This window comes from Caretta caretta, chromosome 1 (genome assembly GCF_965140235.1).
Source record: "Caretta caretta isolate rCarCar2 chromosome 1, rCarCar1.hap1, whole genome shotgun sequence".
In the NCBI taxonomy this organism is placed as follows: Eukaryota; Metazoa; Chordata; order Testudines; family Cheloniidae; genus Caretta; species Caretta caretta.
Window position 1 is genome coordinate 141,488 of NC_134206.1, and position 13,334 is coordinate 154,821.

At 61.1% G+C, this 13,334-nt stretch overlaps 1 protein-coding gene across 2 annotated transcripts in view; it reads left to right on the forward strand.

Annotated features, from left to right (window-relative positions):
• The first annotated feature begins 301 nt into the window (after positions 1-301).
• The window catches only part of DCHS1 (dachsous cadherin-related 1), a 123,752-nt gene continuing 110,719 nt past the window's right edge, over positions 302-13,334 (forward strand). Inside the window, exons 1-2 of one of the 2 annotated variants that reach the window (XM_075125415.1) lie at positions 302-718; positions 7,090-8,918. In XM_075125415.1, coding sequence (XP_074981516.1) covers positions 7,167-8,918 — 1,752 coding nt within the window. In that variant the 5' untranslated portion in view covers positions 302-718; positions 7,090-7,166. Of the gene's footprint in view, positions 719-1,271; positions 1,439-7,089; positions 8,919-13,334 lie in introns of those variants that run through there. The other variant, XM_075125418.1, reaches the window with a different exon arrangement.

Sequence of the window (13,334 nt, forward strand, 5' to 3'; positions counted from 1 at the left end):
CCCCTCTCTGCCCCCTTCCCCTCCCCTCACTATCCCGTCTCTGCTCCCCCCGCCTCACCCCTCCTCTCACTGACCCTTCTCCGCTCCCCCTCCCTGTCCTGCCCCCTCCCCTCACTATCCCTTCTCTGCTCCTCCTCCCTGCCCCCGCCCCTCACTATCCCGTCTCTGCTCCCCCCTCACCCCTCCTCTCACTATCCCGTCTCTGCTCCCCCTCCCTGCCCCCTCCCCTCACTGTCCCGTCTCTGCTCCCCCCTCCCCGCCCAGCCCCCTCCTCTCGCTGTCCTTTCTTGTCTCTTCCTCCCGTCGCTCCCCTCTCGCTGTCCCTTCTCTGCTCCCCGGCCCCTCCCTCCCGCTCCGGCAGGCAGCCCCCAGCCCAGCTGTGCGCGGCTCCCTCTTTCCCCTGGCCCTGCTCCCGGAGGCGCGAGGAATCGTGCAGCCTGGGGAGGGGGGATGGAGAGGAAGGAGGGAGCGGGGCGGTGAGGGGCGGGGAGGGGGCCGCCGGATCGGGTTGCAGCTGGAGCCTGCGCTCCCAGCCCAGTGCGGACCCTGCGTCCCCGGCTCCCGAGCAGCCAGCGGAGCTCGAGGACGGAGGCAGCGAAGATCCCTGCAGCGGGCACCGGCGCTCGGCAGCCGCGATGGGGAGTCGGTGCCCGGCTCCGCAGGGGCGCTGTGCGGGGCCGGCTGCGGGGCCGTGACTGCGCCGCGGAGCCCGACGGGTGTAAGTGCTGAGCGCTGGGGCCGGACCCCCTTTCCCCCGACCCTGCGCCTCCCCCCTCGGCTCCCCGCCCTCCCGGCTCGCCCGACCCTGCGGCTCCCCGTCCCCGCCCCCCCGCTCCGACTCACCGTCCCGCGCCCCCCTCAGCCCCTGCGCCTCCCCCCTCGGCTCCCCGTCCCCGCCCCCCCCCCCCGGTTCCCCCGACCCTGCGCCATCCCCAGGCTCCCCGCCCCACACCCACCCCTCCGGCTCGCCCGACCCTGCGGCTCCCAGTCCCTGCCCCCCCCCCGGCTCCCCGGACCCTGCGGCTCCCCGTCCCCGCACCCCCCGCTCCGACTCACCGTCCCGCGCCCCCCTCAGCCCCTGCGCCTCCCCCCTCGGCTCCCCGTCCCCGCCCCCCCCCGGTTCCCCCGACCCTGCGCCATCCCCAGGCTCCCCGCCCCCGGCTCCCCGCCCCACACCCACCCCTCCGGCTCCCAGTCCCGCGCCCCCCTTCTTCCTCCCCCCGGCTTGGCGCCGCGCATGGGGCGGCGCCCAGACACAGCGGGGATGGCCGCTTTGTGCTCTCCTGGCACGGGGACTGGAGCAGGCTCCCGCGGGCCCCAGCCGCGTCCCCGCAGTCCCTTCCCCATTCTCGGCCTCTGCTCCGCATCCCTCCCATGGCCCAGGTACCCGCTCCGGAGCCCAGAGACCGTTGGGCGCCGCTCCTTTCCGGGATGGGGGGTAAGAACGGGGTTCCCGGCCCGCCCCGTTTACACGGTCACGGCCCCTCCGGTAAATTCTTGCTGGGGAAACCGAGCGCTTTGTTCTGCTCGGCAGTGCGAGACAATGGGGTGCGGAGCCTGGAAGGGGGGTGCCCGCAAGGGGGGGGGGGTTGCCCATGCTGTGTCTGGAGGGGCAGCGGGTCCAGAGGGTCCCAGGGTCTGGCTTTGGCCACGCTCCGGGAACGTGTCAGGCCACTCGGGTGCTTTGGCTGCGCGGGCTGCGTGGGCAGAGAGGGTGTGGGAGAGACTGTGAGTGTGTTTCTGCACTAAACAGCTGTGAGGGTATAAAAGCTGGACGTGTGTGCTGGACACTGTGTGTGCCAGCTGTGAGTGCATTGTGTGTGTGCGTGCACACGCCCACTGAGTGTATTGTGTGTGTTACAGACATTGTGTGTGTGTGCCCACTGAGTGTATTGTATGTGTGTGTATGTCTCTGTGTGTGCGCACCCACTGAGTGTAGTTTGTGTGTGAGAGAGAGACGTGTGTGTGTGAGACAGAGAGAAAGACACACAGTGTGTGTGTGTGTGAGCCAGGTGGGAGTGTATTGTGCGTGTGAGAGTGACGTTGTGTGTGTGTGTTTGAGAGAGAGAGGGCTGTGTGTGCGCGCCAGCTGGGAGTGTGTTGTGTGCATGACAAGGCTGTGGTACACTATCTGAGAGGGTCTGGAGTACGGGTGGATGTTGATCTGGCTGCTCCAGAGCCAGCCTTTGCTCAAGGCATTTGCAGACCCAGACTGCTGGTAAGGGAATGGGGGAGGAGGGCACCAATGTACATAGTAATGGTAGGGAGATGGGGTCATGCTGCAGGCCAGGAGGAGCCGAGGAGGGGCTGGAAGGGGGAGCGGTGGAGAAAGGTCAGGCTGCAGGCCATGGGGGAGCCAAGTAGGGCCTGGAAGGAGGAGTGTAAGAGAGGGTGTCAGGGTACAGGCCATGGGGGAGCTGGGTAGGGTTGGAAAGGGGAGCAGTGGATATGGGGTCATGCTGCAGAGCAGGAGGAGATGGACTGGGGTTGGAAGGGGAAGTGGAGAATATGGGGCGGGGGGGGCAGCTGTGCACCAGCTGGGTAGGGGTTGGGAGGCAGAACCACTGCCGGTCATTGATGGGCTTTGTCTGGCTTTGAAGGCTAGCGGTTTGAAGTTGTGGGTACAGGGTAGTCTGCGTGAAGACTAGGGCTCAATAATATTTTTACACATATAGGGACCTCATAGACTTTAAGGCCAGGACTGACCATCATGATCATCTAGTCAGTGGGCAAGACCCACCAGGAGATACCTGGAAAAGAATTCTCTGTAGTCACTCAGAGTCCTCCCCCCGCCCCCCCATCTAGTGTCCCGTCTCCAGCAGTTGGGGAGTTTTGCTACTAGCAGTCACCGATCGGACACATGCCATTGTGCGCAGTCCCATCATACCATCCCCTCTACAAATTTATCAAGCTCAGTCTTGAAGCCAGTTAGGTGTTTTTGCTCCCCTTGGGAGGCAGCTCCAGAACTTCACTCCTCTGATGGTTAGAAACCTTTGCCTAATTTTGAGCGTAAACTTGTTGATGGCCAATTTGTATCCATTTGTTCTTGTGTCCACATTGGCACTTAACTTAAATAACTCCTCTCCCTCCCTTGTATTTATCCCTCTGATGCGTATATATAGACAGCAATCGTATCTCCCCTCAGCCTTCTATTGGTTAGGCTAAACAGGCCAAGCTCTTTGAGTCTCCTCTCGTACGGTGGGTTTTCCATTCCTCGGATCATCCTAGTAGCCCTTTGCACCTGTTCCAATTTGAATTCATCTTTCTTAAACATGGGAGACCAGAACTGCACACCGTATTCCAGGGGAGGTCTCACCAGTGCCGTGTATACTGTGAGTGTATTTCTATGGAGCCAGCATGCAGCATTAGCACTATTTGCATTGTCTTTGACTGTGCCTATGCTGCTTGGTCATACCCTCTGTGCCACTCCCTTCACTGTCCTTCCAGTAGGGGTCATTGGCGCCTAATTCACCATGCCTAGTAGATGGCACTTTGGGTAAATCTACACTGAAGCTGGGCAAATAATTTCCAGCATGGGTGGACACACTCACTCTAGTGCTAATCAAAATTCTAGCATGCTAAGAATAGAAGTGGTGCACTGATGGCACAGGACGGGCTAGTTATCTGAAGCAGGATCCTGTCTGAAATCCTGTGTACATCTTCATGGGGTTAGCCTGTCCTCCTGCAGCTACAGTTTTTAGCATGCTAGCTCAATCAGAGCTAGTGCGGGTATGGCTACCCGGGCTGGAAATTACACTTCAGGTCCAGTGTAGACGTACCCCTAGACATGCCAGGAGACAGGAAATTCTGTAGCTGGATGGACAGTTGCATGTGCTCTCTGTTTTCCTGCTGTTTCCTTCCCCTGCTCATCAATAACCTGCCTCTCCTTCCCCTGGGCCTGGATCTCCCAGTACCTCTGATATGCCAGCCCTGTGCCGGGTATTGGAGGCCCAAGGACATGAGTGAAGCTGGAGGTGCAGTTGCTGGAGGGAACCCAGTGCATTTTAATCCAGAACACAAACCTTGCTAAAGCCCCATCATCTCCCCTGCCTCTTTCCCTCTCCACGCCCCCGCTCCCCACCCCCAGCTCTGTGGTCTGGAATCCTGGTGTGGCATGGTGGGGGGTGCTGCTGGCTAATGGCTTTCTGCAGGGTGGCTGAGTCTGCCATTGGTTTTATAGGGAGCTCAGTGCCTCTGGAAGGGAGGGGAGTGAGCAAGCGAGCGAGGCAGCCTGGCTCACATTACACAGGCAGGGCTTGGACCAGCCGCGCCAGCCCCTTGCACTGAGCTATCTGCTAATTGGAAGCAGCTGTTGGGATTTGGTGACTCTGCATCCACTGAGGTCACCGCAGCCTTCCCCACTGGCCTGAGCCTGTGAGGCTCATCAGGATGCGGGTCTGCCCGCGCCTTGAACAGCCTGCTCCCAACCTCTGCCCAGGGCAAGCAGGGAGATCCAACAGCCGGGCCTCCCGGTGTGGGGAGGGGGAACAGGCCTGAACCTCCCAGTCCCCAACCCTACCAGGGCACACATGAGACGGGAGATACGAGTCTGCACACACTCCACACACACCCAGCTGCCCTCGATACCCCTCAGCTTCATTCCTTCCCCAGTCACCCTCCAAATTCACCCAGCACCTTCCTAGGTTTGCTGCCCTCCTGGCACTAATGGGATTTGCTCTCCTGTGCAAACCCAGCCCTTTCAGCATGGTAGTTCAGAGCACACATGGATAATTAGTTTATCCATGTCTCCTTTGGGAAATATGGAGTTTAGGTTAGTTTACCCACTTCTGTTTATATCACAACAGCATTGAGCCTTGGTCCCACTGTCACGCTCCAGCTCCCTCTCTCTCTTTTGACTTCCATGGGACAGACCCTCTGCTCCCCACCTGCCTAGCCTCAGCCAAAGGCCTAAACCCGAGATTCCCCACCTCCCATTGTTCTTAGCCTGACTCAGCATGGGCCCCAGCAAGCCAAGGTTGGGTCACTTGAGACTCATTACAGGCCAAGGGTCTAGCCTGTCTCAACTGCCAGAAATTGTTGCCCCATCCACACACAGAACCCACTGAACCACCCCCAATCTGGGTAAGTATCATTATCACTGCTTTAGCAGGGGGAAGTGAAGTGATTTTTCAAGGCCATTCAGTGACGCAGTGGCATAAGTCCAACTTGAAGCCAGTGCCAGGATATGAGTAAGTCCCACTGACTTCTTGTATCCTGCTGGGAGATGATCGAGCCCCAGGAGCCGGGACCCTAGAGCAGTGGTTACTAAACCATGGTCCATAGAGAAGCATGGAGTCCCGGGGCACCGGCTGCTCCTCTATGGGTCCAAATGTTGGTCTGTGTTTAAAGAAACTACACGTATAGAAAATGTTTACCTAAGATCGCTTTCCATGTTAGCAATTGTTGCAGCTTACAGGGAAGCTATTTGTATTAAGGCAGATCCACTTCTGGAGCTGGGAATAGAACCCAGGAGTCCTGACTCTCTGTGCCCCTGGAAAGGCTTAATACTGCTATGGGGTGCTTCAGCCGGTCCAGTCACATCCATCTCCCCAGTCACACACTAGTTTATCGCCAGCTGGAAGCCAGCAGCCCCACCCATCTCCATCCCTGAACGCAGTGAAGTTCCTGCCGCCCCATGTCTGACATGAGCAACTCCTGAGTGTGGTTATGGGACCCACAGCAAATGCTTTCAAGAGAGTCCAAGTATGAGCTCATGCTGACGCCATCCCTGCAGACCACTAAGCCCTGCTTCACCGGGGGCTAAGAGCGGCACTGGGGCTTGTGCGCCTTGATGAGCTTCCTGACTGTTAAGTTGCCCTGCCTGCTCCTGGGGCGTGTGAGCCATGCCCAGGGGGCCAGGCAGCCCTCAGGCTCTCGGTGTAGCAGCATCACAGCCACTCCTCCTTTGCCCATCCCTCGCCCACCGCTGCAGTGAGCTGAAGCTGCAGTAGGGGGAGTGAAGGGGATGGAGCAAAGGAGCCAGAGAGCCAAGAAGCAGGGAGAAGGAGACAAAGGAGGAGTGCAAGCATCAGAGGGTATGTGGGACAGGGAGAAAATGCATGGAAAGCCAGGGCAGCTGTGGGGCTTACAGCCAGCTGCCACATTCCCACTCTGCTGTTACCATCCTGGCACAGTGTCCACTCAGGGGCATCCCAAATCTGTGCCAGGCTAAAATGATGGGTCACTTCTGCTCCAGAGGGACCAGGTTTTAAGCTGGGCAATCTCTAAATGGTAGATGCCTGCTGGGTGGTAGAGCCCTGCTGATTTATTGGCCACTGGGGCATGAGCCCCCATCCAGCTCGGCTGCACACTGGCACCTTCCAGTTGATATCAGGTTTGGATCCCCCATTTTTCACACCTAACCTCTTTTCCCCCAGGGGAGTGCCCTGAGAGGGCCTGTCAACATCTCTCGCAGGCTCATACCATGTGCTCCCCAGGTCATTGGCATGTGAGAGCTGAGGGACCAAACCTGGTAATGATGACATTGCTCAGTGCCCTGGCAACCTGCAGTCCTGAGCACCAGCCCCTCTGGAACCCTTCCAGAGCGTAGGGCAGACCCAGCCTGACAGAGCTGACCCATCTATATTCATTTACAGAGGGGGATATTGGGACACAGACAAGGGAAAAGCCTGCTGAAGGTCAGGGTCAGCGCTGGGAATAGAACCCAGGAGTCCTGACCAGCACTCAGCTTCTTTGTGACCCTGCTGCAGAGCCGGGATGGCTCTTGGGAAGAGCACAAGCTGCAATGGGAATGGTCCGTTATAGTGTATAGTACAAGCCTGAACTTCTTTGTTAGCTCTGTAGCCTGCCTGGAGCTGGACATGCAGCCCCAGAGGGAGCCCCAGGCCTTCTCCTCAGGCACCAGCAAATGCTTCTGCTCCTCTGTATTGCCCTGGTTTTACTCTTTCTCCTCTGGGTCTAATTTTGTGTAACGACCTCTTTGTCTCATAGGTTTCCTGCTAGAGGGAAAGGAATCACAGGGAGGAGGCTGGGGGTACCTGGCAGGGCTCCCCTCCCCCTTATGCTTTTCCTGTCCTTTGCTTGCTGCTCCCCTCTTGACCAGCCTCCTCTGATCTGCATTCCTTGCAGGATTAAGGAGCGCACACTGAAAAGGAGACTGAGCCAACCTTCACCTCCGTCCCCAGGGCCTCAGGGATTTGTTAGTGATGGGGTGCCTGAAAAGATCAGCCCAGTTGCTGCTGCAGCTGCTGCTACTTGGGGGCCTAAGGCCAGGGCAGGGCTCTACTGTGCTGGGCACCCTGGATTTACAGATAGATGAGGAGCAGCCAGCTGGCACCATCATCGGGGACATCAGTGCTGGACTGCCCCCCGGCACCACTGCCTACATGTACTTCATCTCTGCACAGGAGGGCAGCGGTGTCACCACGGACCTGGAGATAGATGAGAACACAGGCATCATCAAAACAGCCCGTGTGCTGGACCGAGAGAGCCGGGACCGTTACAGTTTCATTGCTGTCACCCCTGAGGGCATCACAGTGGAGGTGAATGTCCAGGTGAATGACATCAATGACCATGCACCAGAATTCCCCAAGCACCACCGCACCTTTCACATCCCAGAGCACACCCACATTGGCAGCAGGTTCCCCCTGGACCCAGCCTTCGATGCTGACAGTGGCCTGCTGAACACCCAGGGTTATGTGCTCAAAGGGGAGAATGTGGGCCAAGCCTTCCGCCTGGAGACCCGCAGGGGCCCCAGTGGCGTCCTGTACTTGGACCTGGTGGTAAGCAACGTCCTGGACCGGGAGAACTGCTCGTCGTATTCTCTGCTGCTGGAGGCCTATGATGGCGGCTCCCCTCCCCGGAGCACTCAGATGAGTTTGGATGTGGCCATACAGGACATCAACGACAATGCACCTGCCTTCAACCAGAGCCGCTACCACACCCTCATCTCTGAGAACTTGAAGCCAGGCAGCAGCATCCTGCAGGTCTTTGCCTCCGATGCAGATGAGGGTGACAATGGGGCTGTGGTGTATGAGATCAACCGTCGGCAGAGTGACCCTGATCAGTACTTCACCATCGACTCCAGGACGGGTGTCATCAAGCTTAACAAGGGGCTGGACTATGAGATGAGGAAGGTGCATGAGCTGGTGGTGCAGGCACGGGACAAGGCTATGCACCCAGAAGTCACCACAGCCTTTGTCACCATCCACGTGCGCGACTACAATGACAACCAGCCCACTATGACCATCATCTTCCTGAGCGAGGACGGCTCACCACAGATCTCCGAGGGTGCCCAGCCCGGCCAGTACGTGGCACGCATCTCTGTCTCGGACCCCGACTATGGTGAGTATTCCAATGTCAATGTCTCCCTGGAGGGGGGAGATGGCAAATTTGCCCTCACCACCAAGGACAATATCATCTACTTGATCTGTGTGGACCAGCTGCTGGATCGGGAGGAGAGAGACTCCTATGACCTGCGGGTGACGGCCACTGACTCAGGGACCCCTCCGCTGCGGGCAGAGTCGGCCTTTGTGCTGCAGGTGATGGATGTCAATGACAACCCACCACTCTTTGACCAGCAGGAATACAAACAGAGCATCCCTGAGGTGGTGTACCCAGGCAGCTTTGTCCTGCAGGTGACAGCCCGTGACAAGGACCAGGGTCCCAATGGGGAGGTACGGTACAGCATCCTACACAGTCAGGACACCCACTCCAACTGGTTCACCGTTGACCCAGCCACAGGCATCATCACCACTGCTGCCTCCCTGGATTATGAGAAGGACCCTCAGCCCCAGCTGACGGTGCTGGCCACGGACAGAGGGACACCTGTCCTCTCCTCCACGGCCGTGGTGCACGTGGCCCTGCAGGACATCAACGATAATGAGCCTGTGTTCAGGAGCAACTTCTACAATATATCCCTGAAGGAGAACACACCCGCTGGGACCTGCTTCCTACAGGTGGGGGGACAGCCGGACAAATGGGGGACACCCTGGGGTGCAGGGTGGGGATGGCTGGGCTGGGGGTGGCCAGGCAGGGGGAGAGGCTTAGAGTGGAGGGTAGCCAGGCAGGCGGAGGGGCTGAGGGTAGCCAGGCATGGGGAGAGGCGTGGCGTGGAGGGTAGGAGGTGGCCAGGCAGCGGGAGAGGCCTGGGGTTCAGAGCAGTTGGATGGTCAGGCTGAAGAGTGATCAAGGCCAAGGGTGGGGGATATTGTATGTGGGCAGAAGGAGGGGCGTGGAGGGCAGAGGAGATGGGGGGCAATGGGAGAGGAATCAGGGCCTGGGATGGATGAGTTGGGGGTGTGGGGGACTGACCTGGAAGGGGAAGAGGTCAGGGACTAGTGGGTGTATGGGTCAGAGTGGAGTCCCCCGCCTTGTGTGGGATAGGCAGCAGGGTCTGGGATGGGTAATATTATCAGTAACAGTATTACAGTGGCATTTAGAGCCTGTGACTGAGATCAGGGGCCCCCTTGTGCTGGGTGCCACACAGACCCCGACTGAGATCTGATTTCTGTGAAAGTGTGTGATTTAGTGGCTTTGAGATACGTGGAACTTCTTCAGTCTGTCAAAGTTGGTCTGTTCAGAGCTGGGAAAAGAACTCGGGAATCCAGACTCTCAGTCCCCTGCCCTCATCACTGAACAGTGGTTCCTCCCTAACAATAACCTAGGAGCCAGCGTCACTGCTCAGTACCATCCAAATCCCTCACAAACCCCTGGGATTGTGCCAGAGACAGAGCATGCTGGAGATGGGATGCTGCTGCTTTGGGTGCCCGTAGCCAGCTGGGAGAGAAAGAAGAGGCCCGGGGTGAAGGGAGGATGAGATCTGCAGGTGCAGTCAGAAGGATGAGAGATGCAGGGGGGCAGCTTCGGGGTCAGGAGCAGAGATGGGCAGAGGGAAGGGGTTTGCTCCATAAGATGGCAAGTCCATGCAGGGGGAAATGCCTGGGGAGCTAGTGTGCGGGGTGTCTGTCTGACATGAGCAAGGGATGAGTGGGGGCACGGTGGGGAAATTGAGTTATTGGGGGCAGGAGGTGGCTCTGAGGCAGTGGGGGAAAGTGACAGGTGTGGGGGAGGGATGGCTCTGAGGCAGTGGGGGGAAGGTGAGTAGTGTGGGGGAGGGGTGGCTCTGAGCCAGTGGGGGGGGAAGGTGAGTGGTGGGGGGTGAGGGGTGGCTCTGAGGCAGTGGGGGGAAGGTGAGTGGTGTGGGGGAGGGGTGGCTCTGAGGCAGTGGGGGGAAGGTGAGTGGAGGGGGGTAGAGGGGTGGCTCTGAGGCAGTGGGGGGAAGGTGAGTGGTGGGGGGTGAGGGGTGGCTCTGAGGCAGTGGCGGGAAGGTGAGTGGAGGGGGGTAGAGGGGTGGCTCTGAGGCAGTGGGGGGAAGGTGAGCGGAGGGGGCTGAGGGGGCGCTCTGAGGCAGTGGGGGGGAAGGTGAGCGGAGGAGGGTTAGGGGTGGCTTTGAGGCAGTGGGGGAAAGGTGAGTGGAGGGGGGTAGAGGGGTGGCTCTGAGGCAGTGGGGGGAAGGTGAGCGGAGGGGGTAGAGGGGTGGCTCTGAGGCAGTGGGGGGAAGGTGAGCGGAGGGGGCTGAGGGGGCGCTCTGAGACAGTGGGGGGGAAGGTGAGTGGAGGGGGGTAGAGGGGTGGCTCTGAGGCAGTGGGGGGAAGGTGAGCGGAGGGGGCTGAGGGGGCGCTCTGAGGCAGTGGGGGGAAGGTGAGTGGAGGGGGGTAGAGGGGTGGCTCTGAGGCAGTGGGGGGAAGGTGAGTGGTGGGGGGTAGAGGGGTGGCTCTGAGGCAGTGGCGGGAAGGTGAGTGGAGGGGGGTAGAGGGGTGGCTCTGAGGCAGTGGGGGGAAGGTGAGCGGAGGGGGCTGAGGGGGCGCTCTGAGGCAGTGGGGGGGAAGGTGAGCGGAGGAGGGTTAGGGGTGGCTTTGAGGCAGTGGGGGAAAGGTGACTGGTGTGGGGGAGGGGTGGTTCTGAGGCAGTGGGGGGAAGGTGAGCGGAGGAGGGTTAGGGGTGGCTTTGAGGCAGTGGGGGAAAGGTGACTGGTGTGGGGGAGGGGTGGTTCTGAGGCAGTGGGGGGAAGGTGAGCGGAGGGGGCTGAGGGGGCGCTCTGAGGCAGTGGGGGGGAAGGTGAGCGGAGGAGGGTTAGGGGTGGCTTTGAGGCAGTGGGGGAAAGGTGACTGGTGTGGGGGAGGGGTGGTTCTGAGGCAGTGGGGGGAAGGTGAGTGGAGGGGGCTGAGGGGGCGCTCTGAGACAGTGGGGGGGAAGGTGAGTGGTGGGGGGTGAGGGGTGGCTTTGAGGCAGTGGGGGGGAAGGTGAGTGGAGGGGGGTAGAGGGGTGGCTCTGAGGCAGTGGGGGGACGGTGAGTGGTGGGGGGTGAGGGGTGGCTCTGAGGCAGTGGCGGGAAGGTGAGTGGAGGGGGGTAGAGGGGTGGCTCTGAGGCAGTGGGGGGAAGGTGAGCGGAGGGGGCTGAGGGGGCGCTCTGAGGCAGTGGGGGGGAAGGTGAGCGGAGGAGGGTTAGGGGTGGCTTTGAGGCAGTGGGGGAAAGGTGACTGGTGTGGGGGAGGGGTGGTTCTGAGGCAGTGGGGGGAAGGTGAGTGGAGGGGGCTGAGGGGTGGCTCTTTGGCGGTGTGGGGAAGGTGAGCGGTGTGGGGGAGGCGTGGCTCTGAGGCAGTGGCGGGAAGGTGAGTGGTGTGGGGTTAAGTGTGGCTCTGAGGCGGTTGGGGGAAGGTGAGTGGTGCGGGGGAGGGGTGGCTCTGAGGCAGTGCGGGGAAGGTTAGCGGTGTGGGGGAGGGGTGGCTCTGAGGCAGTGGGGGGAAGGTGAGTGGTGCGGGGGAGGGGTGGCTCTGAGGCAGTGCGGGGAAGGTTAGCGGTGTGGGGGAGGGGTGACTCTGAGGCAGTGCGGGGAAGGTTAGCGGTGTGGGGGAGGGGTGGCTCTGAGGCAGTGCGGGGAAGGTTAGCGGTGTGGGGGAGGGGTGGCTCTGAAGCAGTGCGGGGAAGGTGAGTGGTGCGGGGGAGGGGTGGCTCTGAGGCAGTGCGGGGAAGGTGAGTGGTGCGGGGGAGGGGTGGCTCTGAGGCAGTGCGGGGAAGGTTAGCGGTGTGGGGGAGGGGTGGCTCTGAGGCAGTGCGGGGAAGGTTAGCGGTGTGGGGGAGGGGTGGCTCTGAGGCAGTGCGGGGAAGGTTAGCGGTGTGGGGGAGGGGTGGCTCTGAAGCAGTGCGGGGAAGGTGAGTGGTGCGGGGGACGGGTGGCTCTGAGGCAGTGCGGGGAAGGTTAGCGGTGTGGGGGAGGGGTGGCTCTGAGGCAGTGCGGGGAAGGTTAGCGGTGTGGGGGAGGGGTGGCTTTGAGGCAGTGCGGGGAAGGTGAGTGGTGCGGGGGAGGGGTGGCTCTGAGGCAGTGGGGGGAAGGTGAGCGGTGTGGGGGAGGGGTGGCTCTGAGGCAGTGGCGGGAAGGTGAGTGGTGCGGGGGAGGGGTGGCTCTGAGGCGGTTGGGGGAAGGTGAGCGGTGGTGGGTTAAGTGTGGCTCTGAGGCAGTGGGGTGAAGGTTAGCGGTGCGGGGGAGGGGTGGCTCTGAGGCAGTGGGGGGAAGGTGAGTAGTGCGGGGGAGGGGTGGCTCTGAGGCAGTGGGGGGAAGGTGAGTGGTGCGGGGGAGGGGTGGCTCTGAGGCAGTGGGGGGAAGGTGAGCGGTGTGGGGGAGGGTGGCTCTGAAGCAGTGCGGGGAAGGTGAGTGGTGCGGGGGAGGGGTGGCTCTGAGGCAGTTGGGTGAAGGTCAGCGGTGTGGGGGAGGGGTGGCTCTGAGGCAGTGGGGTGAAGGTTAGCGGTGTGGGGGAGGGGTGGCTCTGAGGCAGTGCGGGGAAGGTGAGCGGTGGTGGGTTAAGTGTGGCTCTGAGGCAGTGGGGTGAAGGTTAGCGGTGCGGGGGAGGGGTGGCTCTGAGGCAGTGGGGGGAAGGTGAGTGGTGCGGGGGAGGGGTGGCTCTGAGGCAGTGGGGGGAAGGTGAGTGGTGCGGGGGAGGGGTGGCTCTGAGGCAGTGGGGGGAAGGTGAGCGGTGTGGGGGAGGGTGGCTCTGAAGCAGTGCGGGGAAGGTGAGTGGTGCGGGGGAGGGGTGGCTCTGAGGCAGTGGGGTGAAGGTTAGCGGTGTGGGGGAGGGGTGGCTCTGAGGCAGTGGGGTGAAGGTTAGCGGTGTGGGGGAGGGGTGGCTCTGAGGCAGTGCGGGGAAGGTGAGTGGTGCGGGGGAGGGGTGGCTCTGAAGCAGTGCGGGGAAGGTGAGTGGTGCGGGGGAGGGGTGGCTCTGAGGCAGTGCGGGGAAGGTGAGTGGTGCGGGGGAGGGGTGGCTCTGAGGCGGTTGGGGGAAGGTGAGCGGTGGTGGGTTAAGTGTGGCTCTGAGGCA